General features: G+C 34.8%; 1 protein-coding gene across 1 annotated transcript in view; it reads left to right on the top strand.

The window, feature by feature from the left end:
- The window catches only part of PDE3A (phosphodiesterase 3A), a 406,437-nt gene that overhangs the window by 222,996 nt on the left and 156,342 nt on the right, over positions 1 to 27,099 (top strand). The window contains exon 2 of the mRNA XM_007946790.2: positions 23,646 to 23,696. Coding sequence (XP_007944981.1) covers positions 23,646 to 23,696 — 51 coding nt within the window. The remainder of the gene's footprint in view (positions 1 to 23,645; positions 23,697 to 27,099) is intronic.

Genomic DNA, 27,099 nt, shown 5'->3' with positions numbered 1-27,099 from the left:
CAGTACTCACAGTGCTAACCTTAGCAAATGGAAGATAGGCCTGCCATCGAGAATGTGCAGCCTTTCAATGTAGATATATATATATCGAGAATGTGCAGCCTTTCAATGTAGATATATATATAGATATATCTATAGATATATCTATCTATCTATCTATCTATCTATCTATCTATATATATAGTGCAATGGGGAAAAGTGCCCACATTGTAATATTTTCCTCTTTCTGAGGCTACCCTTATTTATCTTTTTTATGTAAATAAAATTCCACCTCAGAAATATTGCTTCCTCTCCCCTATCTCCCTCCATTGCTGTTCTCTTTTTGCCTTAATTTGGATTCCCCTTATCTCTTTCCCAGATTATGGAATCGTTTCTTAACTTGCCTCTCTGCTTCCTGGCTCTCACATTCAGTTGCCCCCAATTTATTATTCATACTTTCTTAGATGGTGCCTTTCCATCTTTGGAAATGTCAGTGACTCTCTTAAACTCATGCTGTAAATGTCCTAAGTTCTTAGCCTGTCATATCCAGTCTTTAAAAATTTTAGTTCAGTCCATCTTTCCAGATACATTGGTCTCACTAACTTATCCCTTGACACACCCAGCCTCTTTTGGAGTGAATCTTAAGTACAGGAAATCAGTGACCCAGTCAGTGTTTCCCGAGCAAATTATCTGTATTATTTCACACCTTAGCATTTGCCAGTGGTGTTCCATCTACCTGAGATGCCCCTTCAAACCTCACTACCTTCCTCCATTTCTTTAGAATGAAGCTCTTTTCAACCTCCAGAACACATTTCAAATATCTTCTTAAGTAGCCTGTCCTGACTTGAGAAACAGTTATTTTAAGGGTTATAATATTGCATCATGATTCTTCATTTATGCTTTATTTCCCAGGGCAGTGTAGGTGGAGATTGATTCAGCACTTTTTTCTCTTACTAAGCGTCTTGCAGATAGTGATTGCTCAATAATTGTGGGATTAGTGAATGATTGATAAATTAATATGAATCTCCTTATCAAAGGATATTTATATGCTTGTCTTTCAGAAGGCCTTCATCCTTTGCTTTTTCAACTCTTTCCAGAGTTCCTTTTCAATCTGTGAGGGGTCTATGATCTACCTTTGATTGGTAACAATGGGCCTAAGGAAAATACTCATTTTGATCTCCTTAAAAGAATCTATGTGATGAATTTTTTTTATCTTCTCATTCATATTTATATTTATATGTGAAGTATAGTATCCTCAGTGAGAAAAGCCCTCATACTAATATGCATAACTAAAGAATAGAAATCTGAGTGCTTGGCAAATGTTCTATAACATTTATATACATTTCTTGCTCAGAGATCCTTTAAGGCTATGGAGATTGCAATTGAGATTTAAATTACTTATTTAATGTAATAAAAAGATAGGAGTCATTCATATACACACACACGCACACACACACATGTATTATTTTTCCCTCTATTTGAGAGGTCACCCTCTCTCTACTTTTGCTGGGTGTTTTAATTTATTGGCTTTGATTTTCTTTTGTTAATTATACCTGTTGACACAGTTGCAAACTCATGCAAAAGCACAGATGAGATCATGAATATCTTATGGAATTAATAACTGAATGTCAAAGGGTAAGATGCTTGTAGTCCAATTCATATGTGTCATGAATTGAGTAGGTTTTCCTTGTGGGAATAAGAAGAAATGAGTCTAAACTTTAATAAAAACCCTATTTTCACTCTATATTTAGCAGTCAGTTAAATGGAAGTCCATGTGATCTTCTTGCCATCAATTTCCTTCCCACAAGTCTTCCATCCCACAAACTGCTATGCTGTTGATCGATTTGCCTTTCTAAAGCACTGATATGTTCATCTAAATCATACTTTAAAATGTCTCTTGTCCCAGCCTACCTTTTTATATATATTGTGACTTCTTTAACTTCATGTCACTTAGTCACCACCGTCAAGTAGAATCTGACTCATAGCGACCCCTCCTTGGGTTTCCGAGGTAGTATCTCTATGGAAGTAGATTGCCCAGCCTTCCTTCCAAGGAGTGGCTGGTGGTTTTGAACTGCCAGCCTTCTGGTTAGCAGTCAGATGCCACAGGCATTATGCCACAAGGTTCTATATATCTTAACCCCAACTGACAGAATTCTTCCTCACCCCCTCTAATTTCCTATACATGCCTTAAAACACTAAAAGGCCAACTCTATTTCAGCTATTACTGATTCCCCTTCCTCTCAGGCAATAATTCATTGTTTCCATATTGGGATTTATTAACCCCTTAATTATATGAGATATGTGGAAGAATAAAGTGTAGAGAATAAGAGCCAGTGTTTTAAAGCAGGCTTCACTGTCTCTATACATTTTGGCTTTGGGACCTTTGGCAGATTTTACATAGTAGAAAGCTGAACACTTGTCACAGTTTTATTATTCATAAAAGAGAGGAAAGAATATTACTCTCTTTATTATTATTTTGAATATTTGTGAAATAATGTATACAAAATACTTATACAGGCCTTGTACACAGTGAGGACTCAAACTCTGTGGTCACAGTTTCACCTTAATTTGCTTATGTATCTTTCTCCCCTTTTAAAAAGTCAGAATTTTCTCTCCTTTTTTTTTGAACACACAGTATCTCTCCTTTTTTTTTGTTTTTGAACACACAGTATCACACAACTCAACATATAATATTGTCTTATATATTTATTGATGCTAATATATATAGATACTGATATAGATGGATGTAGAAAGTCACTTTGGTGCACACACATACCACATCTGTGATGCTTTCACAAGGTGTTCATAAATATCACATCCATCCCCTTAGAGAGGAACACACAAGACCTTCCAAACAATACACAGAGATAGCAAACAATATATAGAAATCAATGTTCATGGTGAAGAATTTATGTTTACTTTCTGTAACTGGGCTGGCATATCTCTTGGTTGGCACTACCCTTTTCGCTGCTAGTTCAGCTCTCAACCAGCAGCCTCAAAACCTTTCCAGACATCTTTCCAAGCAGAATTTTTCTGAGGCAACCCTTATATTAAGTATGTGCAAGCGTGGTGATTAGGCCCTGTAGAGCCTCGAACAGGCCTCTCAGCACCTTGGACAGGCCCCCTAGCACCTCAGAAAGGCCCCTGTGTCTTGGACAGTCTTGCTGGTGCCTCAGAGTTAGCCTCCTGCCCCTTCTCTGAACCTGTTGCTCTCAGCTAAGGTTTCTCCCACTCATAAGGCGCCTCCTGTGCTGCTGCTGCACCACGTGTGTTACATTTCTTGGCCCACTTTTCTCAGACCAATTTGCTACCACTTCTTTGCTCAGCAGATGCCAGCTTTTGTTATTTTCTCCCAGCTCTGCCTTCTACCAGGTGCTGGGTTTCTGCTGCTTCTGGTGGCAGTCCTTTCTGATGAGTCTTCCAATTTCTTGCCCCTGGGCTGATGTCTCCATCGTTGGACAAGGACTATGGGAGAGGGGCGTTATTCAGCATGGAAGTTCAGGTGTGGTCCTACTCTCAGAAGAGGACTAAAAGGCCAGATTGTACACTGCAAAGGGGTTCAATACCTCTGTCATATATTGGTCAAAACATTATTTTTAAAAATATTAAAATAAGTTTTAGATATCCACTTCATGCTGAAACATTTTGAGATTTTTGGTCCCATAGAAAAGGAAGATGAAAGCCACTGTGTGAACCACAGTTGAAAATAATAGACCCCAAAATGTTAAAATTGCATCCCTTCACAGAAGAACTATACCTGGAGCCAATTTATAAATAAAAACCATGTAACTACTTGCAGAATTCTCATTTCATTCAGACTTTGCAGGTGGACCTAGTATAAGTGGAAAGATACCCAAATAATTTCAGAGTATCTCAAAAACCAAAACCAAACTCACTGCCATCAAGTTGATTCTGATCTAGTCATAAAAATAATAATCCCTGTGCATATAATTATCACTTAAAAATAAACCATGCTTATATATAATGTTTAACTAACAAATCTATATTATGTGGTCTTCTGGTTAGCAGTCAAAAACTTTAAGGCACTGTGGCACCAGAGCTCCCTTTTCTGGTTTTGTTTTATATTATCTTACACATAAAGAAGCTAATTATCTCTCTCTTCTAGTCCACAATATTTTCAACAACAAAACCAAACCAAACCCATGCCACTGAGTTGGTTCTGACTTGTGGCATTGCTACTCTTTAGTGTTTTTACTGTAATCTACAAAAGCCGATTGTCAGGCCTGTATCTTTCTCCCCTTTTAAAAAGTCAGCTAGGATTTTCTCTCCTTTTTTTTTTTTTTGGTACATACAGGATCCAACATGTCATCTTTGATGACACTGCTGAGTGGGTTCAAATCAAAAACATTTAGGTCAGTAGTGGAGCACAGACTGTTTTCCCATATTAAAAATCCAAACCCCACTGCCATCAAGTCAATTTTAACTCACAGAGACCCTATATGGCAGAGTAAAACAGCCCCGTAGTGTTTCCAAGGCTGTAAATCTTTGTGAAAGCAGATGGCCTCATCTTTCTCCCACAGAGTGGTTGGTGAGTTTGAACCACCATCTTTTTGGTTAGCAGTCAAATGCTTTAACTACTATATCACCAGAGCTCCCTCATAGCACATCTAAAACTTAAAAAGGGATGATGTATCTTGATGTTTATCAGTTTTATACTTACAGTACTGCTTTGATGTGGGATGAACTTTTGTATGGAAGTACATGTGTGTTTACATTTTTACCACAGCTTTTCTCCTGTTGTTAGGTGCTATAGAGTCAGTTCTGACTCATGGTGACCCTAGGTGCAACAGAATGAAACATTGCCCGGTCCTGTGCCAACCATATAAGATATTGCCATGTTTGAACCCATTGCTGGGTTCAAACGATGTGTGGGTCCACCCCATTGAGGGTCTTCCTCTTTTTAGCTAACCCTCTACCAAGGATGATATCCTTCTCCTGGGATTGATCCCTCCTGATACATATCCAAGGTATGTGACATGAACTCTCACCATCCTCGCTTCTAAGGAACATTCTGAGGGTACTTATTCCAAGACAGATTTGTTCATTCTTCTGGCTTTCTATGGATCATTCAATATTCTTTGCCAGCACCATACTTTAAAGGTATCAATTTTTTGTTCTTCCTTATTCATTGTCCAGTTTTCACGTGTATATGAGGGGATTGAAAATACCATGATTTTGTCCAAGTGCACCTTAGTCCTCAAGGTGACATCTTTGCTTTTTAACACTTTAAAGAGCTCTTTTGCAGCAGATGAGCCCAATGCAAGACATCATTTGATTTCTTTTTAATTTTTATTGTGATTTAGGTGAAATTTTACAGACCAACTTCATTTTCCCTACGTCAGTTCACATACACTTTGTATCATGACATTGACTGCAGTTTCCCATAATGCAACAGCTCACTTCCTCCCCATAGTTACCTCTTCCCTGTGTCCTTCCCTCCCATGCACTCCTGCTCCCTGAGCAGTCTCCCTAGGCATACACAGCCCTTCATTTCTCCCTTGATTGATCGCTCCAAGGAATGCATCTACATAATGTGAATTTTCAACTCATATGCCTGTCTTTTATTGGGCTAGAAGCCACAGGAGTAGGACAGCTAGGGGCCATAGTCTTAGGGGTTCCACCAGGCTCTATCAGACCAGCAAACCTGGTCCTTTTTTTTTTTTTTATGATTTTTGAGTTTTGTTCCACATTGTTCTCCCATTTACTCAGGATCTCCTACATAGATCCTTCTCCGAGTGGTTGACAGTGGTAGCCGGGCATCATCTAGTTCTGCTCTCATAGTCATGTGGGCTGAGGATCACGTGGTGTACCATTCACTTGAAGACATCATTTGATTTCTTGACTGCTGTTTTCATGGGAGTTGATTGCAGCAGATCCAAGTAAAATTGAATCCTTCACAACTTCCTCCAATTATGATGCCATGTTCTTCTTCCTATAGTCCAGCTTCTCTGATCATTTGATCAGCATACAGATTGAATAAGTATGGTGAAAGGATACAACCCTGACACACACCCTTCCTGATTCTAAACCATACAGTATCCCCTTGTTCTGCTTGAACAACTTCCTCTTTGTCTATATATAGGTTCTTCGTGAGCACAATTAATTGTTCTAGAATTCCTATTCTTTGCAATGTTATTCATAATTTGTTATGAGCCACTCAATCAAATGCCTTTGTGTAGTCAATAAACCACAGGCAACCATCTTTCTGCTATTCTCTTTGTTCAGCCAAGACCTATTTGGCATGAACAATAATATCCCTCATTCTATATCCTCTTTGAGTTTGGCTTTGAATTTCTGGCAGTTCCCTGTCTGTAAACTGCTCAACCATTTTTGAATCATATGGTTATAATTTTACTTGCATCTGATATTGATGACATTTTTAATCATTTCCTCCTTTCATTGGCTCATGTTTCTTTGGAATACGCACATGTATGAATCTCTTCCAGTCTGTTGGCCAAGTAGCTACCTTCCAAATTTCTTGGAATTGGTGAATCAACATTTCCAGCATCACATTCATTTGTTGAAATATCTCAGTTGCTCTTCTATCAATTCTTAGAGCCTAGTTTTTTTGCCAATGCCTTTAGTACAGCTTAAACCTCTTCCTTCAATACCATTGATTCTTAATCAATGCAATCTTAATCTTAATATGCTACCTCCTGAAATGGTTGAACATTGACCAATTCTTTTTGGTACAATGACTCTGTGTATTCCTTCCTTGTTCTTCTGATGCCTTTTCATGGGTGTGTTTTCATTTGTCATGACATATACCTGGAAATGAAATTGTTAGATGATATGGTAACATTTTGAGAAAATTTCAAAGAGTTTTCTAAAATAACTGTACTATTTTTACATTCTACCAATAAACTAGGTAAGTTTCTGTTTCTCTATATTGTCACCAACACATGGTATTTTCCATTGAAGAACAGAATTCCTCATTTCACTGTTCACATTATGTGCTATGGCACACACAAGGTTCCATGAAAAATGAGTTCAGTTTCTGAGGTAAAGTATATTTGAGCAATGTTATTTGACTTTTCTCACTGTAAGGTCACATTATTAAAGGATATGTGAAGTTTTATATTTTAAAATAATATCTGTCTAGTTCAGCATTCCAAAAATTGATTGTAGTATTACCCTCTCCACTTGTAGAACAACTGTTAATACCAGGTTCTTCAGAACATATTTCAGAAACATTCTAATCTCTTTTCTAACTTGGTTTTACCTGCTTCACAGCAGTATGGATATTTGTCGTCGTCATCTTCTTCTTTTTAAGTAGTGATGGTCATAGTATTATTTTTTTTTTTTCAGAATAAGATAATATGGCAATAAAGGGGACTGAGACTCACATAACTTGTTGTTGTTAGGTGCCGTCGAGTCATCTCTGACTCATAGTGACTTCATGTAAAGCAGAATGAAACACAGCCCAGTCCTGTGCCAGCCCCATGATCTCTGCTATACCTGAGCCCATTGTTGCAGCCACTTTGTCAATCCATCTCATTGAAGGCATTCCCCTTTTTTGTTGTCCCTCCATTTGCCAAGCCTGATATCCTTCTCCAGGGAGTGGTCCATTCTTACAGCATGACCAAAGTGAGTGAGATGAAGTCTGGCCATTCTCCCTTCCAGGAAGCATTCAAGCTGCACTTCTTCCAGGACAGATTTGTTAGTCTTTTAGCAGTCCATGGTACTTATAGCATTCTTTGCCAACACCGCAACTCAAAAGCATCGACTCTTCTTCAGTCTTCCTTTTTCATTGTCCAGCTCTCACATGCATATGAGGTGATTGCAAATACCATGGCTTGTGTCAAGTGCACCTTAGTCTTCAAAGAAACATCTTTGTTCTTCAGCACTTGAAAGAAGTCCTTGGCAGCAGATTTGCCCAATGCTATATGATGTCTGATATGCACATGGTATGGTTAACTAGCAGTCTTTGCCACATGAGACAAGGAATACCAGATACAAAATTCTGAACTAAAGTGAAGGAACAAGACTCCTTTCCTGTTTGCCTTCTGCACTCAATTGCATCTCTGTGCTTGCAGAATTTCTGAATCCCTGAATTTCTGTCAGGTGGTACCACAGAATTTTAAAACAAAAACAGTAAGTCCTTTATTCATTATAATTTTATAAACTAATATATTTTCACAAGATCCTTTTTCTAGAAAGAAGATGCTACACAAAACTGAGAAGCAAGAAATATTTTTACAACCATAGACTTTTGGAATTGATTAGTTATTATTTTATGTTTCTGACTAGTTGACTTTTCTTATTTTATTTTCTCCTGAGTAAACCTTTCAATCATTCTTTAAACAAATATTTATTGAGTCCCTTAACTGATGCCAGACAGAGTACACATAGCATATAGACTGACAAGGTTTCTGTTATTCTGAAAGTTAGTTTCTAGAATGGCAGACAGACAATAAGCAAGTAAAAAGAAACATTAATAAAATTATTTCAGAGTGAAATACATGCAGGAAACACACTTATGATCATATGCTTCAGAGTAATGGGGAAAGATGAAAGCAAGTTTCACTTGTGCTTTTCCTCCCTAATCCTACTACCTTACTTCCAAGTCTGAACTAGGTTAAGTGCTCAGAATATGCTTGCTGGTGTTGGATGGATGGGTGGATGAATGGATGGGTGGACAAAAGGATCGATAGATATATAGATAAAAGGAAGGATGGATAGATCATTGGTCAGTCATGCCAATTGTCTGTGAGGAGCTGGTATTTAAAATGAAATCTGAAGGATGAGTATGGTGTCCCACTGCTAAGAAATGGGAAAATTCATTGCAGGCAGGGTAAATTGCTAGCCTTGTAGGTATAGCAATGAGCTCAAATTTAATTCTAAAAGAAATCAGAAGCCACTGAACAGACTTACATTGATTATCTTCTCTGATCTTCATAAAAATTATGTGAAATAGGAAACATTATTGTTCCTATTTTACAAACAAGAAAAATGAATCTAGAAATGATAGGGTAATTCATCCAGATTCATGAAGTTAGTAAGAATGGAATTGGGATTCAATTTCAGTAAATTCAGTTGTAGAGTGTGTCCTTAACCACAATGGAAGATTACAAAGATTCATTAAATGTACCATAATATGTATACTAACCTATAACAAGACCTACCTGGTGGTTATTTATTTCAGCATGAATGGGAGACTAGAAATAAGACCTCTGCCAGTTTAAAGGATTTAGTTTTTGAAACTTTTTTTTAGTGACTTATGAATTGAATATATAGCACAGTGTCTCAGAGCTCCCCTTGATTAACAATTGTCTTTGTGTAATAAATTATAACAGGTCACTCTAAGGAGTCTAGCTTATGATTCTGATGAACTTTTTGAGTATATGGATTTTAAAAAGCATATTTTAATTTAAGTATAGGCAGAATAACAACAGCTTGAAAGGAGTAAAACAACATTACAAACTTAAGCTGAGCAATCCAGTTTGGCTATATATTTAAACTGTAACTATATCTTGTGTAATGTATAAATTCTGGAAAATTGAATTGAACATTCTCTAAGAACACTATTCTGGGCAATTTTTGGCACAGAAGCAGCAAGAGGACAGCCATTTCCCATGACCACTTAAAAAAAAAAAGGAGAAATGTAGGCTAGGAAAATCACCCTAAGACTTCCATAACTGAATAATTTCACTTTTCAAATTGGACATTTTTTTTTCTGTCTTAAAAATCTAATTTTTAAAATCCTTAAAAAAGTGTTCATAAATAAATAGTTTCTGTGGCCATTTCATTAAGAAAATTTGGCTTTGGCACAACAATGATGTACAAATACTTTATTTCTTGTGTTTCACCTCTCTCTCCACATTTCCAGAGTACAATTAGTGTGTTTTAATGTTTTTTCTTTTTTTGAAACATTTAATATTCTAAATCATGCATGCTTGGAATCAATGTGTTCAATAGATTTTTTAAAAATTAGATACTTTTCTTATACTATAAAAAATCTAGAATCTTAGCAATTTAGACATATAAGTAATTGAACTGTGAATTCCATCCACTGTGTATAATTGATACAAACTGACAAGGTCAGTGGTAAAGTAATACATTGATAAAGTGTCCTCATCCACAACCCAAAATGATGTTTTTAATAGCCATCATTTGATAGCATGAATTATTTGTCTGCTTCCTGTGTTTCTTTTCTCCAGACTCACTTTTTATGTGTTGCCTTTAACATAGGCTTGGGTATATGATAGTCAGTTAAAAAGAAAAGGAAAGAGAGAGAGAGAGAGGGAGAGAGGAAGGAGGAAAAGAGAGAGGGAACAAGGAAGGAGGACAAGAGTGTGTAATCTCTTTAGCTCATGTACTTGACATAAGGACAGAGATAGAGAAAGCGTGGTGATTTTTCTGCAGCTGTAGTTCTGCCCATTCTAGTCACTTCAGTTAATTAAGCGCTGTATAATGTTAGACCACTTGATGCTCTTTATTTTCCTTCCTCTTCTTTTTTTCTTGCCACATCATCTTAAATTCCTCATCCCTAAATGGAGATCCACATAATATATCCCAAAAAGGAATAAATCTCCAAGAAAACATTTTTGATGTTGCTAATTTTTTTCCTCAAACTAACATTGGTTTTAGTGTAAACAAATCCATGACTTTACTCTGCAACTTATCAAATGAATCATGGCGGCTATGATAGAGGATTGCAGGGTTGCGTCAAATTTTAGATCATGGAAACTCTCTACCTTAAACTCAGTCTAAGAGAATAACTTAAGGCCTTGTAGTAAATTATTTCCAGCAACATTTAAGAAGCTGAAGACAGAATGTACTTGTCTTGTTAAAATCTACTAATTGTAGAAAGTAGAACTGAAGCACTTTTGGCAATACCAAGTTCAAAGGAAAAAGAAGAAGCCTAAGGGATATGTAATGGGATTGGCACTTATTGTTCTCTGCCACTTTAGTAAATCCTTCCTATTCTCAACAACCCTCCAAAGTAAAGCCGTTTGAGGAGGAGAGAGTAGCATGGAAATGTTTGGAATTTTCTCATTTTGCTAAAGTTTTTATGACATTGATGATAGATACGGCTAAGCATTGAATGAAAAATAAGACTTTGATAATTTTGTAAAAGGCATTTTTGATAAAATATAACTTTTACATTAAGAGCAAAAATGTGTAAAATGAATTCAGTATTATGTCATTTATAAGACTAAAAATGAGTTCAAATTTTTAAATCCCATAAATTATTCATATTTATTTTTAACAGTTACACTATTCTATTTTAAAGACTGTTTCTTGAAAGAATGATTTAAATAGAGAATTTTCCTCTAATTTAGTTAGTTTTGTTGGTATATGTAACAGCTTAATAACTAAATAAAAATAGATCTATATTTTTATAAGGCCACAAATATAAACTATTTGGGGATCACAGTAATGATCTTTCCGTTTTCCAGCATGCATTATTAATTTTAAAGCTGCAGTCTAAGAAATTGTATGTAATTTATACTGAACATAATATTTCAGAATGTTTGATTAAGGAAAAAAAAATTAAACTTATCCAAATGTAAAATCTCATAAATTTTGTTGAGTTAAAGCATTATAGACCAAGTCTAAATTTTGTTATTTTCTGTGGGATTTCAAAATTTTCTCTTCTAAGAAAAGAGATCAATTTTATCTCATGAAGTTGCCCCAGAGGGTTTGACCAAATTTTAGTAATTATTTTAATATTATATGAACTGAGTCTGAATATATGTACAAACTAAGAGATATTAGCATGCTCCAGTCTAAAAACTGTAGGTGAAGTTAAAAAAAAAAAGATTAATGAGGCCTTCATTTATATATTTGGGTATATATAATTTGGATAATTCTACTTAATTATCCAAATAGGCAGAAATAATACCAGAGGTGGTTGAACAAACTGTAAACTACAGACATTTAGTTATATTCAATATACTTACAGATTTAGGTTTTACCTGAAGTAAAGTTGGAAGGGTTAATAAATTAAAACCAGAATGCTTCATTTAACATTTCACAAGAAAAGTGCATTTTGTTTTATCTGCTCAGAATTTAAAAGCTTTTTATTGTGTTTATTTGAGAAACATTTATATTGATTTTTGTTTGTTTTTATTTATTTTGCTTTAATTGTTTATTGTTTAAAAACAGGATTTTTCAATACCTCTTGAATTAGAAATTGGGTTATAGTTCCAACTGTTAGATGATACACCTGAAGATGTAAGTCCTACCCACGTTGGACAAACTATTTAATAGTTTTTGCTGCCAGAATATGTCAAGCATTTATTTGTGACTCACAGCCTTTTACTACCCTTTATGCCTCAAAGATTAAGCCATCCTAGTTCTCATTGTTGTTGTTGTTGTTATGTGCCATTGAGTCATACCCAGCTCATAGCGACCCCTCCTTGGGTTTCCAAGGCAGTATCACTACAGAAGTAGATTGCCCAACCTTCCTTCCGAGGAGTGCCCTGCCTTTTGTCTCCAAGGGCCTAAGTAATGTTTAATTTTGAATTTTCCAACTGTTGGAAACAAATTGGAATAGTATTCAGTATATTCAGTAGACTCTCTGGCCATGTACATGTGTTACATGTTACTATGAATAATAATGTATGAGTTTTCTTTTTATTGTAATATTTGATCAAATATTTTAAATTGTGTTTGGCATGGTCTAGCAATGGACTTTTCTGTTTGATAAAATATTCTAGCTAATGGAAAGTAACTATATGTCATGTGAGGTATACTTTTCTCAAATCATTAGAATCCATTTGAAGCTAAGTAATACCATGAAATTGCAAATAATGATAAAAAATAACTGCTAGCACTTATGAGCACTTACTATGTGCCAGATACTATATGAATTATTTTTAATATAACTCATTTAATACTACTGAAACTCACATGAATTAGATGCTATTATTGTCTAAATTCTATAGATAAGGTAACTGCGGCATAGAAATATTAAGTGATTTGCCAAAGATCATGTGTAAGACTCAATGTTATATAGGATTTGAAGCAAGGAATCTGGTCTAGACTTCAGATCCCACAGACTTAACTGCTTTATTTTGTATTGATTCACAAGGTTCTTCAAGATCCTATGCTTTTGTTATTGTGTGCCATCATCAAGTCAGTGTAACGCATAGCACTCTGGCAGAGCAAAGGTTACATACTCACTGCTAAACAAAATGTTGGAGATTCAGCTGTTGGAACCCACCAAGGCCTCCGTAGGACAATAGACCTGGCAATCAGCTCTTGTAAAGCCTAGGAAATCTTATAGGGCAATTTTACTCTGTCCTTTTGGGTTGCTATGAGTCAAGATCCCATAGTGCCTCCAAGTTATCAATGTTAACATTTGCAATGTTTACATGGAGCATGGAACTGGTATAAAATGGGTGGCTAATGAACATGTATGTATGTATAAGTAAATGAGTGGGTGAGTGAATATAAGAATGAATAATTTGTACTAATGAGATGTGCTGATAGAGAATTTGGACTAACTAAACATCTAACATAAAACATGAGAATATCCATGGAGAAATTATATTATGCAGAATTTTTCATACTTATTTTACTGTATTGCCATGTTTTTAAGTACTTCTTCAGCCAATATTTTAAACTATGTTAAATTCATAGGTTTTGCAAAGGATTTTCTGAGAAATTAAATTTATTCATATTTATTACATTTATTCCTATTCCACAATCTTAAAGGAGTTGGAGACTGAAAGTGGAAAATGGATTTTGGAGAAATAAATCCTTCACATTAATTACAGCCATGAATTCCATGAACACAAATCAAATCCAATTTCTTTTTTGTCTCCCCTTACCAATATCTTCCAGCACCAAAAACCTGTTACTTGGTTGGATTTAAGAATTGCCATTAAAGGTAGTACAAGGGGATAAATGTGTATGATTTGCCGTTATAGCATACCTACATTTTAATTTATGCTTAGCCACTTGCTATTTATATGACTATTTTACCTATATTAACTCATTTTCATATCGACATATGATTAGAATCATATACTTCTACTTTTTTTTTTTTAATGATGATTATTTGGAAACTGTTTAAACATTTTTCAAAATGTTTTCCATAAAATTGAAGCAAACCCACTGCCATTGAGTCATTTCTGACTCATAGACTCACTACAGGACAGAGTAGAACTGCCTCATAAGGTTTCCACGGTCGTAAATCTTTATGAAAGCAGACTGCCTCATCTTTCTCCTTTGGAGTGGCTGATGAGTCCAAATCACTGAATTTTTGGTTATCAGTGAATGATTTAACACTGTGTCACCAGAGCTCCTTTGTGTTTCATGGAACACTGTTAATCTCTCTTGAAAGAAAAGGATTCTATGGTCATACATGGGAATATACGTTGGGAATATCCATGGGGAAATTATATTATGCAGAATTTTTCAAACTTATTTTACTGTATTGCCATGTTTTCATAGACTGTCCCACAGGAAAGCACTGTACACAGCAGGAGACTGACATGATTTCATGAGTAATAGTAGAAGTTTGTTGTTGTGTTGTTTTGCCATCAAGTTGGCCCCGACTCATAGCGACCCCTCCTTGGGTTTCTGAGGCAGTATCACTACAAAAGTAGGATTGCCCAACCTTCCTTCCGAGGAGTGGCTGGTGGGTTTGAACCGCCAGCCTTCTGGTGAGCAGTCAAGTGCCTTAGGCACTATGCTACCAGAGCTCCTAGTAGTGGTATTACTAAACTTCAAACAAGCAATAAAAGTTATGTAAAAAAAAATCCATCTAATCAAGATTGGCAAAATGTATTAAGTGAAAATAATAGAAGCTATTTTTTTGTGGGATCAGTCGCAACACATAAGTTTAGGATAATAATTGTTGTTGTGATAACAGAGACAATAATAGAATAGTGGAAGCATTCTGAACCAGAGTGTGGGAACACCATTGTCACCATTACCAGAAATATATATAGAACTTGTAATTGAGAGACGAGAATTTGAAATCTAAAATAGTACTTATAAAATTTATACTGACATCTAGGTTGCAATCCTAGGAGTCAAGATCAGAGATCTATTCTCTGCCAAGTGGGTGGAATTTAGTTTATTATCAACCAAGGGGAAAGGAGAAAAAAAAAATATATTTTAATTTCAGTCATTTGATACCTTACTGTATTCAGACTCTCTCAGTGCTTTCTAAAGTTGTCCATCATGCACAAATGGTTAAACCCTCAACTACTAGCCAAAGAGTTGATAGTCCAAACCCTCCCAGAGTCATCTTGGAAGAGAGACTTGGTGATCTGCTTCCAAATGATCACTGCCTTGAAAGCCCCACGAAGCAGTTCTACTCTGCACACATGGGTCACCATGAGTTGGAGGCAACTTGACAGTAACTAACAACAACAGCAGCACTTTCGAAGGAGTGTAGATTCTAAGGAATCTGTTTTTCTGCTAACTTGTTTGACGATCCAAGATAGAGAGCCTAAGAGAAAGCTAAATTATTCTGGAAAAGATGAGAATATTTAGATACTAGGAAATACCCTTAAAGGAGGAATAGCTGGGGCCAGTAAGCCAAAAAAAGTCCTGCTTCCTTTACCTCTCTGCAAGGTAGAAGGCAAGAAATGGTGTCTGGCTGCAAAAATAAATAGATAGAGAGAGAAAGACAGACAGGAGAAAAACAACAATAACACTTTGTGAAGTCCTCAGAGACATCTAAATGGATATTTTCATGGCTCTGTGTTATATTCTGTACGTTGTAAGCATTTTATTTCTCCCCATGAGATCTTCAATAAAGTCAACATCACTTAACAATGCTTTGTAGTGTGGGATTCATTAGAGGGATGGGAAGATGTGAAGTGTCCAGCCCTGCTTCACAGTAGGCTTGGGTGAAAACTGAGTCATCTGGTCTCATCTAGTTTAGCCAAAAGGGGATGATGTAATCTACCAGTTTCTGAATTGAATTCTAAAGGGTGGTAAATTTTCTTCAGTAACACCTATGTTAGGCCTTCGCTTGGCCCCAAGCCCCAGAATAGCACTCCAGACAGCTAGGTGCCTGTGTGTGGGAGCCTCAGGGGTCCTGTTGCCCAGTTAGCCTAGGAACCTAGACCAAATGCAGACCTCAACTGCCCTTTTGCTGAAGAACTCAATGTGGTCTTGATGTTCTTACTCCATTGATAAGAAGAGGTGAAGGAAAATAATACTAAGGAAAAAGAGCAATTCCTCTAGGACTAGAGAAGATCTCAGCTGGCCTACACTGCCTGCAACAGATCTTCCCCCTACAATGGACATCTCTAATAGACCATAAGGACAGGGGCAGTAAGGAGTGTTAGGCTCATCTTTTCACACAGAATTCTTGAAAGAGAAAAGATAAATAGTAAAGGAATTAAAGGACTAAGTATACCTAAAAAAGAATCTGAAGGGAACATGCCAAAGTTAAAGAAAAATTTTGAATTTACTTATCAAACTGAAAACTCCAGTCTCATCACAGTAAACATGAAGTTTGAAGACAAGCCCCTACTCATGCATTTTATGACTCTCTTGAAATTGACACATATAAAAATCTCAAAACTCATTACCCTCAAGTCGATTCCGATTCAGTGACCCTCCTTGAGTTTCCGAGGCAGTATCACAACAGAAGTAGATTGCCCAATCTTCCTTCTGAAGAGTGGCTGGTGAGTTTCAAAAGCCAACCTCCTGGTTAGCAGTTAAATGCCTTATGTATGTTATTTTTGGGAGCTCTGGTAGCATGATGAGTAAGGCACTGGACTACTAACCAGAGGGCTGGTGGTTCAAACCCACCAGCAACTCCTCAGAAGGAAGATGGGGCAATCTACTTCCGTAGTGATACTGCCTCAGAAACCCAAGGAGAGGTTGCTATGAGTCGGGTCTGACTCAACGGCACATAACAACAACATGTTATTTTTATGTTTTCAAAAATATGTTTTAGTAATTTTCAATAAGCAAATAAAGAAGAATACTTTTCTTGAGAGAAGTATGAGGATGACAGTGGTGCCTGTTACTCTCTGCCACTGCATTTTCTTATCTAAAACCTTTCACTTCATTTGCACGTGCAAAGAATCATACTTTATTTCACATCTAGACATGTTCTTCTGCAGCTTTTAACCCTTCAGCCTTAGCTATGGTCATTTTTTTTTCTCCTGAGAAGTCTCTAAAAAGGCATCAATTTTTATGTAAACAAGAAAACAGTAAGAGAAAATAATACTAGGAAAAATATATAAATGTTAAAGGAAAATATTCTACCTACAAACTATACTTTCAATTATCTTCATGTCTTATGCCATGATTAAAAATATCGGTGCTTGTATAGAACCTTTTTCTTTCCATGCTGTCTTCTTCTTTGCTTCTCCTGTGAACTTTTTAAATTCTGTGTTTGGCAGCAGTCTTGTTTTCCTTGGAACCAAGTACTGTGTAACATACTGTTAGCTGAAGGCTGTGATGTAGAAATTTATTATTGAAAATAAAATAGAGAGTGAGAGAAGAATTCATTCCATAATAGTGAAAGCAGCTTAGACAGTGTCAAGGAAATTAGGATGTACAAAATGCTTCATATAACAGATTGTGTTTATTTTCAAGGAAATATATTTTATTTCCAAGCAATATATTCCAGGGTCTTAATTTTGCCTATCCAGTTATCTTGAGCTACGAAGGGCAGATGGATGATCTTTTTTGGGAATCACTTCATGGGGATGGAAGCATTTTGTATGCCATATATAGGTATGACCTTGGTGACCTATGTAACTGCAGACTTTCTGCTAAGATGCTTATGAAAAATGTCATTACTCAGACATAGTTAAATGGCCAAGAGAATATTTTTAATAACTGGTGCTAGACAAATTCTTTTTTCTTCCTGAATTAGGTAGCCTCATATGTTTCGTCAACTAAAATATTTGAATTTCTTCTTTTTAATTCACATTTTTAGTCTGTGTCTGTGTGTGTATGTCTGTCTCTCTCTCAGTACCACAGGCATTCTCCTCCAAAGAGGATATTGTATCATGTTTATAAATTTTCTGACTCTTTCCCAGAATTCCTTAGATAGCATGCTGTTATTCATTTATCTTGAAAGTTAAAGCCAGATGAACTAAATTGCAAAAAGAAAAAAATTCTTTTCACACTAGATCTGTATTTGCTTCTATTCCTTTTTGCTGTGACCCATTTATATCATTTATCTAAGCCCACAATAATATCAAAGGATTTACTTGGGTCATCTGGAATTTAACACTATCCCTACCTATTAGTTTCAAAGAATGTTTTGACTTTCTCATTGATGTAACATCAACCTCAGTTCATACCTAATATGGAAATTCATTGACTTCATTGTGAAAACTCTCTTTACTGTTTGACTGATCAGTAGTTTTCATTTGACCTAATATAATTGTTGGCCAAGGGAGTGGAAATAGGGAGGTGCCTCTGAGCTTCCTAAAATGTTTAGCCAATGGTTCTGCATTAACACAACTGCATACCAGTACTCTTAATGCTTTAACTTAAATAGTCTGTAATATTAAATGAATATATTCAATTATATTTTCACACGGTGGATGGTTTTTTAAAAGCACTCTGCTTATTTTAGTCTTTGGTCCATGATCTAAGGTCAGTGGCCCTAGAACAGTAAAATAAATTTTATTTGCAGTATGATCAAAAGTTATGTGCTGTATCAAGCACCTCTCCTCATTCCCTCCCTCTACCCCACCTTCATCTAGTGTCAGTTGTGCTTTCATCAATGAGAGGAGTATAGGTAGTCTCCACCTTATGACATATTCATGTTACATGAACCACACTTAATGACCGGCTGTTTTCTTTTATTTTTAAAGCATCTGATCATTAGTAATATGTACTGCATACAATGTTGTAACACGTAATTTGCTGATGTTATCATTCTAGGATGGTCTCTCACGATGTTAAATGTTATGATTTATAAAAATAATGATAATAAAATGCAACAAAAATGAAAACTTAAAAAAAGGAGGTATTAGACTTATGTCAGAATCAATTTACAATGGAATCATTGAAAAAGAACTCTGTCGTAAGTTGAAAACTACCTGTATATGGTAAAGTCCTGGTAAGATTTCTTCAAATCAAAAAGGAAAAAAAATTCTGTTGATTTTCTTTGACTCTCTTCTTATTGAACAGAGAACATTCCAGTATTTCGTTTGTCATATGTAGAATTCATTCCTTTTTAGATTACATTTCATATACATGTAGGTTTCTGTCTTTTTTTATTACTTTGAAAAAAGTAGTAATAACGTACATGAAAAAATATTACATGTTCTGTCAACTTATGCTTTTCAAATGTAGTAAAATGAGAATATAATAATATTTTATATGTAATACTATCATGTAATAAGGTAGAATAGAGTATAATAAAATTCCTTTACCCTAAAAGTAGGCAATCTATTGCCATAGAGATACTGCCTGGAAAACCCAAGGAGGGGTCGCTATGAGTCTAATTCAACTCGAGGGCAGTGAGGTGTTTTTTTTTCTTTTTTTAATCTCTTACATTAGTTTATTGTATAAGACTGAGAAATAATTCTGTCAGATACCTCAACACATTTGCCAAATTTTACTATTTTATGCCTCAAAAGAAAAAATTGGATTTAGAGAGTAAATTTTTAGAGATTTGTAAGTTCTGGATTAATTTTCTGTAGTAAGTTATGATCCAAATGAGTCTACATTTTGATTGTTTTTGCACTTTCACTAAATTCATCACCTTTAAGTAGTTAATGACAGAGGATAGTGAATTCTGTGCTCTTCTGAATTTAGTTCTTATTCCACAGAAATGTTACCTGCGACTTTTACCTGTCATCAAATATCCTCTCAATAAAATTTGGATTACAATTGTTACTGAGATTTATTTACCTCTCATTTATGTAATACCAGTACATGACACTATTTAACAAGCTATCCTGTTAGTTTAATCTTATTAGCAAATAGGATAATATTCACAGCCTTCAGCCTTTTATAAAAGTTTTTTTTTTTTTTAAATCATTTAAACAGTTAAAGAGATCAGTCATTTGCTTAAGAGTGATTTCTCTCTAACACACAGTATCATACTCAATTTTGTCCTATCTTTAGCAAATATTTGGTCTTTGTATTACACATCAATGGGTGGTGCCTATGGTGAAGCATTCAGCTGTTAACCTAAAAGTTGGTGTTTTGAATCCACCCAGAAGCATCTTGGAGTAAAGTCCTGATGATTTGCTTCTGAAAGGTCACAGCCATGAAAACTCTGGACTGCAGTTCTACTCTGCAACACATGGGGTCGCCATGAGTCAGAATGGACTCCATAGCAACTGGTTTGGTTTCGGTTAGTCTTCCTATTGTAATGAAAAAGTCACTTCAAGACCTCATTAAGGCAGATGATTGAAATTTATCAAAATTGTTTCTGATCATTCTAGTTAACTAATTCAACTTTCTTAAATTATGTTTCTAAATTATACTATTTATTTCATTAGTTGATTGGTATTTGTGAATCTCATTTAATCAACTTTAAATTAGTAGTAATGAATATTTACTACAAGATGTAATGCCAATAAATCCAGAAATTAAAAAAAAAATAAAATTAAGGCATTAAAAAAAAATTGACTATGTAACCATTCAATATTATGCAGTGATTATCTGGGCTAATTGTGTTCTAGCCAAACTACAATTAATCATTGCAGTAATGCCAAGGCTAATGCTATGCAATGATTGAGTATGTCTTGTAAAAATAAAAATAGCTTAAATTCACTTTGTGATACTTCTCATTTATTATTCATGAGCATTTCTTACACATTTTTTTAAAAAACCTTAAGATTTTGGTTTTATTAGTGGCACAGTATTCTTTTTTGTACTATTATTTTTTGGAAAGTGATCTTTTTATTGCATAACACAATAGTATGTGGTGATCTACATATTGTAATTACTGTGTTTTTTATACATTGATTCAAAGAGTATGAAATTTTAAGGATATTTGAAATGTATTACAATGGTTATTTTATAAGTCAATATATAATATACATACTGTGTATATGTGTAAGAAGAAACCCTGATGGCACAGTGGCTAAGTGCTCAGCTGCTACCAAAATGTCAGAGGTTTGGCTGTTCAAACCTACCAGCTGCCCCACAGGCGAACAGACCTGACTACTCCCATAAACCTAAGAAACCCTATAGGGCAGTTCTGCCGTATCCTGTGGAGTTGGTATGAGTTGGAATTGACTTGATGGCACACAAGAACACATGTAAATATGTATATATATAAATATATATTAGATACTAGCAACATATATGGTTACTTATGTCCTTAGATACTTATCACATAAGTATCAATTATCACCACATAAGTATCAGTATTATCAATTTGCTAATTTATTAGGATTGGGAAGAGTAGAATCTTGTAATTGTTTATATTAAATTTCTTTCACTCTCTAGGAAGTTAAATTTTATTCTCCATGAATCTATGGACTATTATTATTTCTTCTGTAAATTAGTCTTATCCTTTCTTCAACTTCCTACTAGGGTTGTGTTTTTTGTTTTTTAATTTGTAATTGTTTTTAGTATGCTGAGGATATTATCCTTTACCTGCCGAGGGGGTAGAAGAGATGGGTTAGGGAAGGTGATCACCATGAGTCAGAATCAACTGGAAGGCAACAACTAACAGGAACAACAACCATTTGCTGCAGATATCTTGCCAATGTGAAAATGTGCAAATATTCTTTCATGTAGCTACGTCAATTGATCTTTTCTTCTGTGATATTTTTATTTTAAGTTGGAGAATCTTTTTGTATTCCAAGATAGGTTAAATATTTACATTGATTTCATTTTATACTTTTGCTTTCTTTTTTTTAATATTTCAGAAATATCTAGAATTTATATTAGTGTATGTTATAATGTTTAGATCTATTTCTTTTCCAAAGTCAAATTCTTGTTTTCATTTGCTGAATAATTCATATAATACCCCTTGATTTTTATATTTTTTTATATTTTGTTGCTACATGTAATTGAGGTTTTTTTTTCCAAAATTGTCTTCTATGTCTCATTAATTTATATTTTGATTCTTAACCCATTGTCACATAATTAGTGCTTTTTTTTTCTTCTCCTTCTTCTTTCTTTCTTTTTAATTAACTCTTAGGAGATTTCCATCCCTTCTATCATTTGCAGCAGTTTCTCATGTTATCCTCTCTCAGTGAAATTTATGCTCTTGTATTTTCCATTTCCTATTTGAATACTATTAACTTTTGATAGAAATTCAGTTAAATCTGTAATATATTTTTTAAGTAAAATCTAACCTTAAAGATCTTATAGAAGTGTCTTCAAAGGCAGGAGCATTGCATTTCTATCAGTAAAATTCTACCATACTCTATATATGGTTATCACACATTTCTTGATAATGCTGTTCAAATGTATATTCTCTCTTTTTTTTTTTTTTTAGTTTTATCATGAACATCTTTTAAAATTATAACTACTAAGGATTCATTGGGAGATCTGCTGGCATATTGCCTAAGGCATTTGACTGCTACCCAGAAGTCTGGTGATTCAAACCCACCAGCCACTCCTTGGAAGCAAGACTGGGCAATCTACTTCTGTAGTGATACTCTCTGGTAAACCTAAGGAGGGGTCACTATGAGTCGGAACCAACTCAGCGGTAGCGAAGGAGTAAAGATTCATTGCTGTATGTAGACAAAGCTAATAATTTAGATGAATATATTGGTTAGCCCACCATGTTACTGTGCTGTTTATTAATTATAAGTAGTTCTCCTCTTGATATATATGAGTAGTGAGTATCTGAATGGATTAATTGAGTCTCATTCTTCTCATTTCATATCTTGTATTTTTAAAATAAATAAATATTAGACTTCTAATCATTAGCAGTATGTAAAACCAAATAACCAAACTCACTGCTATCAAGTTGGTTCCGACTCATAGCAACCCCTCCTTGGGTTTCTGAGATGGTATCTTTACAGAAGTAGATTGTTCAGTCTTGCTTCCAAGGAGTGGCTGGTGGGTGTGAACCACCAGCCTCCTGGTTAACAATATCTGTTTAATGTAAATCTACATTTCATGACTTTGAGGACACATTTCATATTAAATAATTTTATTTCTTAGAACTCTCTGTGATATTTTCTGTACATAATTTTAAAATATTCTGGCCTTTTGCATATTACCATGACAGTAGATTAAGTTACACTATCAATTTACTTCAGCATATTTTTCTAATAAACTAAAGTCTTGAAAAATATGCAAATAAAACTTTACACAGTTTGGCACCTGTGGAGGATGTTCCTGACAAAGAACAACAAAACTGTACCTTACCAAATGCCTTTTGCTGCACAATAGTATTAAAAATACTCTCAAAACAACTGTAAAAACCAAAACCAAACTCATTGCAGTCAAGTCCATTCTAATCATAGCGACTCCTCCTTGGGCTTCTGAGGCAGTATCTCTATGGAAGTAGAGTGCCCAATATTCTTCTGGTTAGCAGTCAAATGCCTTGGGCACTATGCCACCAGAGCTCCTTCAAAACAACTAGAGGTTGAAATGTTAGCTATCACACCAGTAGTTTATTTCTTCAGGTAGTTATTTTAGTCAAGATAGTTATTCAAAGCTTTACTATTAAAACATAGTTTTTAAAAGCCTAATTATTTTTTTGAAAAAAGGAGTAAAAATACATGTTGTATAAAATAAGTATCATTTCATTTACCGTAATTTTTGTATTATCTTTACAGCTCATAGGGCATTCTGAATGGGACCATAAGCGAGGGGCAAGAGGATCCCAGGTAAGTTTCTTTTCTATTCTTTGATTCATTTCGTATCTTAACACTTTGAGTGAACCATGAATTTTCTGAAACTCAAGAAATAATATGAAGTAGAGAGAGGAACAGACAAAATAATCATGCCATTTGTTTTTATTTAGGTTAGCTGTAATTAAAGTCTGGATTTCAAACCCCAAAGGCAGATGCCAGCATATTCCTCCTAAGAGCTTTCTTGTATCCCAGATTGCTTGTGTTTATATGAATGTCAATTTTATATTCATTTTGTCTTTGCAGAATATATTTTGATCAACAACCCACTCTCTTGATTTTATTCACTTCCTTTGATAATTTCTCTGCGTATTTTCTTATTTTCTCTGTCTTCCTGGTTTTGGTTAAATATTTTGAAATATAATCAGAGAAAACCCTGAACCAATTAGAGATTTTTGTCTCCAAATTAACTGTCTTAGTCTTAGGGAAATAGAAAGATGAAAGGGTCTGTTATTTTTGAAAAGAAACAAATTCTAAACCTTCCTATATTACCAGACTGTTTTCATTCTCTTACTTTATGTCTTAGGCAAGGAGAAAAGCTTCCATGACGCATTTATGCTTTTTAATGACCTAATTAGACAATGTGGATTTGTTTTGCTTCCATAATTACTTTGCCTGACAGAATAAAGGCTGAGTTTAAAATTAAGAAAATTATCTCTTATCCTAGGGTATTTTGTGAAGAAATACAAAAATAGTTTATCTCGTAACAGCCTATGTTTACCTGACTGTAAACAGACAAAATAAAAAGTAAACAATGGAACATTTTTACCTCTGCTGGTCTCATTTTATATTTGACACTAAAGAGTATCATATATGAAAGTTTATTATGGAGTGTATGATTCTCCCCAGTGTTTTGCAGCGTTTATGTGTACCTGTGTTGTTAGTAAGTTTGCATTGGTAATCATATTTAATTTAAGTCCCCAGGAAAACAAAACCAAGTGAATAAATTACTTTTAGTTAATATTTTAAAAGCTGAGATTTTATTTTTGTCCATTGTTAATTTGATGAGTAAATTGATATTTAACCCCATTGCCATCAATTTATTTCTGACTCATAGTGACCCTATAGGACAGAGTAGGACCACCCCATATTGTTTACAAGGCTATAAATCTTTATGGAAGCAGCCTGCCACATCTTTCTCTCATGGGGAAGCTTGTGGATTCAAACCATCGACCTTTTGATTAGTAGCTGAACACTTAACGATAAAAACCAAACCTACTGCCATCAAGTCAGTTCTACTCATAGCAACTCATAGGACAGAGTAGAACCACCTCTAATTGGTTCAGGGTTTTCTCTGATTATATTTCAAAATATTTAACCAAAAACAGGAAGACAGAGAAAATAAGAAAATATGTAGAGAAATTATCAAAGGAAGTGAATAAAAGCAAAAGATTGGGTTGTTGATGAAAACACAGGGTTTCAAAGGCTATAAGTCTTCGTGGAAGCAGACAGCCTCATCTTTCTTCTGCAGAGTGGCTGGTAGATTCAAACCACTGACCCTGTGGTTAGCAGCCAAATGCTTTAAGCACTATGCCCTAGAGCTCCTACTTAACCATTGAGCTACCACATAAATCAATCCAATTAAATTAGGATAATCCAAAAAGAATTCATATATTGTTTTCTTTCTCTTACTTTCAGTTCTGCTTTCCCATTTTCTCTGGCAAGTCTCTTTCTGCACACATATATTATATTTTAAATCAGAATTTAAATGTTTTTATGCCAATAGGTAGGTAGGTGTCAAGTATGAAATTAATGTATGGTAAATGTTTTGTGATCCTAAATCAATGAAAAGTACAGATGAGCACAAGTAAGAAACCACAAAATTCCATACTTTCTGATTAGTGCCACCAAAGACATTTTGATCTCTAAATCATGCCAAGGAACATGTTGAGGACATGCCTCTTCAAAGTAGTTTAGTGTTGTATTTTAAAAAAAAAAGTTTGACATATATGTTTATTCACCATGTATCATTTATCTGCAGATTTGGATTAGACACTCTGTCAAAATAAGTTGAAAAATAAATTTCAAAACAGTTCCACAGTGCTTGTGATAACCTTAATCACAAAAAAATGCAGAACAAATATGAAAACTTTACCAGATATTGTGCATAGTTAGGAAGCTTCAGAATTCCACATCTACACACACACACACACACACACAAACAGTATGTTCGTTAATAAAATTTGATTATATTTGAAAGCCTGAAGTGGTTCTCATACGCAAAAGAATTAGAATATTCTTGCTTGAATTCGCACTATAAGCATCATGGTCTTTCTGAGATCATTGGGTAACAGGATAACTGTCATAAATATAATGTAACTGCATCTCACTTGATTTCCTCAACTCAGATAAAAATTATCAAGGTAAAAAGACACACATACAAAACAATAACAACAACAAAAACATTTTTTTTTAAATTCCAGGTAAATAAATTAAGTGTTAAGTTATAACCTCTTATCTAATATGCATTCCCCAATTTAAAAAAGTAAAATAAAAAAAGACATGGTAGTGTGTTTTAGTTAATTGATCTCTTCTTATATCACTCTCATTTCCTTTGATCATGTGTCTAAACCTTTTCAGCATTTCAAAGGGAATTTCAGACAGGCTGTATTTCAACACAGATCTCTTCATATTTTATTAATACTCCAAAGTATCACTTAAATTGCATCCAAGTTTTTTAGGACAGGTTTGTAAGCACTTACTATGTATAGAGCACTGTGGTAGGTCTTACAGGGAAGAAAGACTGATAGACATGGTTACTGCTTTCTAAGACCTCACAAATTAAGGTTGGAAGTAGTAATACTATATATATAACTCACATATGAGTTAGATGGTTAGGTGCAATATTAAATATATAAACAAAGTCTGATAAGAGTTTTTTTCTGCCTTGTACAGTTAGGAAATACTTCCTAGAAGTGGTAATGTGTGAGATGAGACTTTAAGAATAATTAAGGTTTCAGAAGTACAAATAGATGGAAAGGCTTGAGTAAAAGCCTGATCTGGAAAGAGTGTGGGATATGTTTGGATGTGTGTGAATTTTCTTTATAACTGCATTCTAAACACTTGTAGAATGGGAGCCATTGCCAGCGCTGCAGTAAATGAAGAATTCAGAAAATGTCATGGATATTTGAGTAAGAGGAAGACATAAGGAGAGTCAGAAATTGAAAATGGAGTACTTGAAGGCTTAGTGCCTTAACACAAACCAGGGGAGATGGAAGATGATAAGTTTTAGCAAAGTCAAGTGAGAAGTGATGATGATAATTCCAAAAGAAAATGCTTGTGATGTTTGTGTGGTGCATTGTAGCCAGAGTAGAGCAGAATATGTCAGTTTGGGATGTCACCTTGAGGATTAAGTTGTGCTTGACCTAAGACATGGTGT

The sequence above is a fragment of the Orycteropus afer genome, unplaced genomic scaffold (assembly GCF_000298275.1).
Source record: "Orycteropus afer afer isolate SDZICR_OR568_19922 unplaced genomic scaffold, OryAfe1.0 scaffold00171, whole genome shotgun sequence".
Taxonomy (NCBI): Eukaryota; Metazoa; Chordata; class Mammalia; order Tubulidentata; family Orycteropodidae; genus Orycteropus; species Orycteropus afer.
The sequence above is the reverse complement of the archived record's forward strand: the minus strand, read 5'-3'. Positions and strand labels throughout refer to the sequence as shown.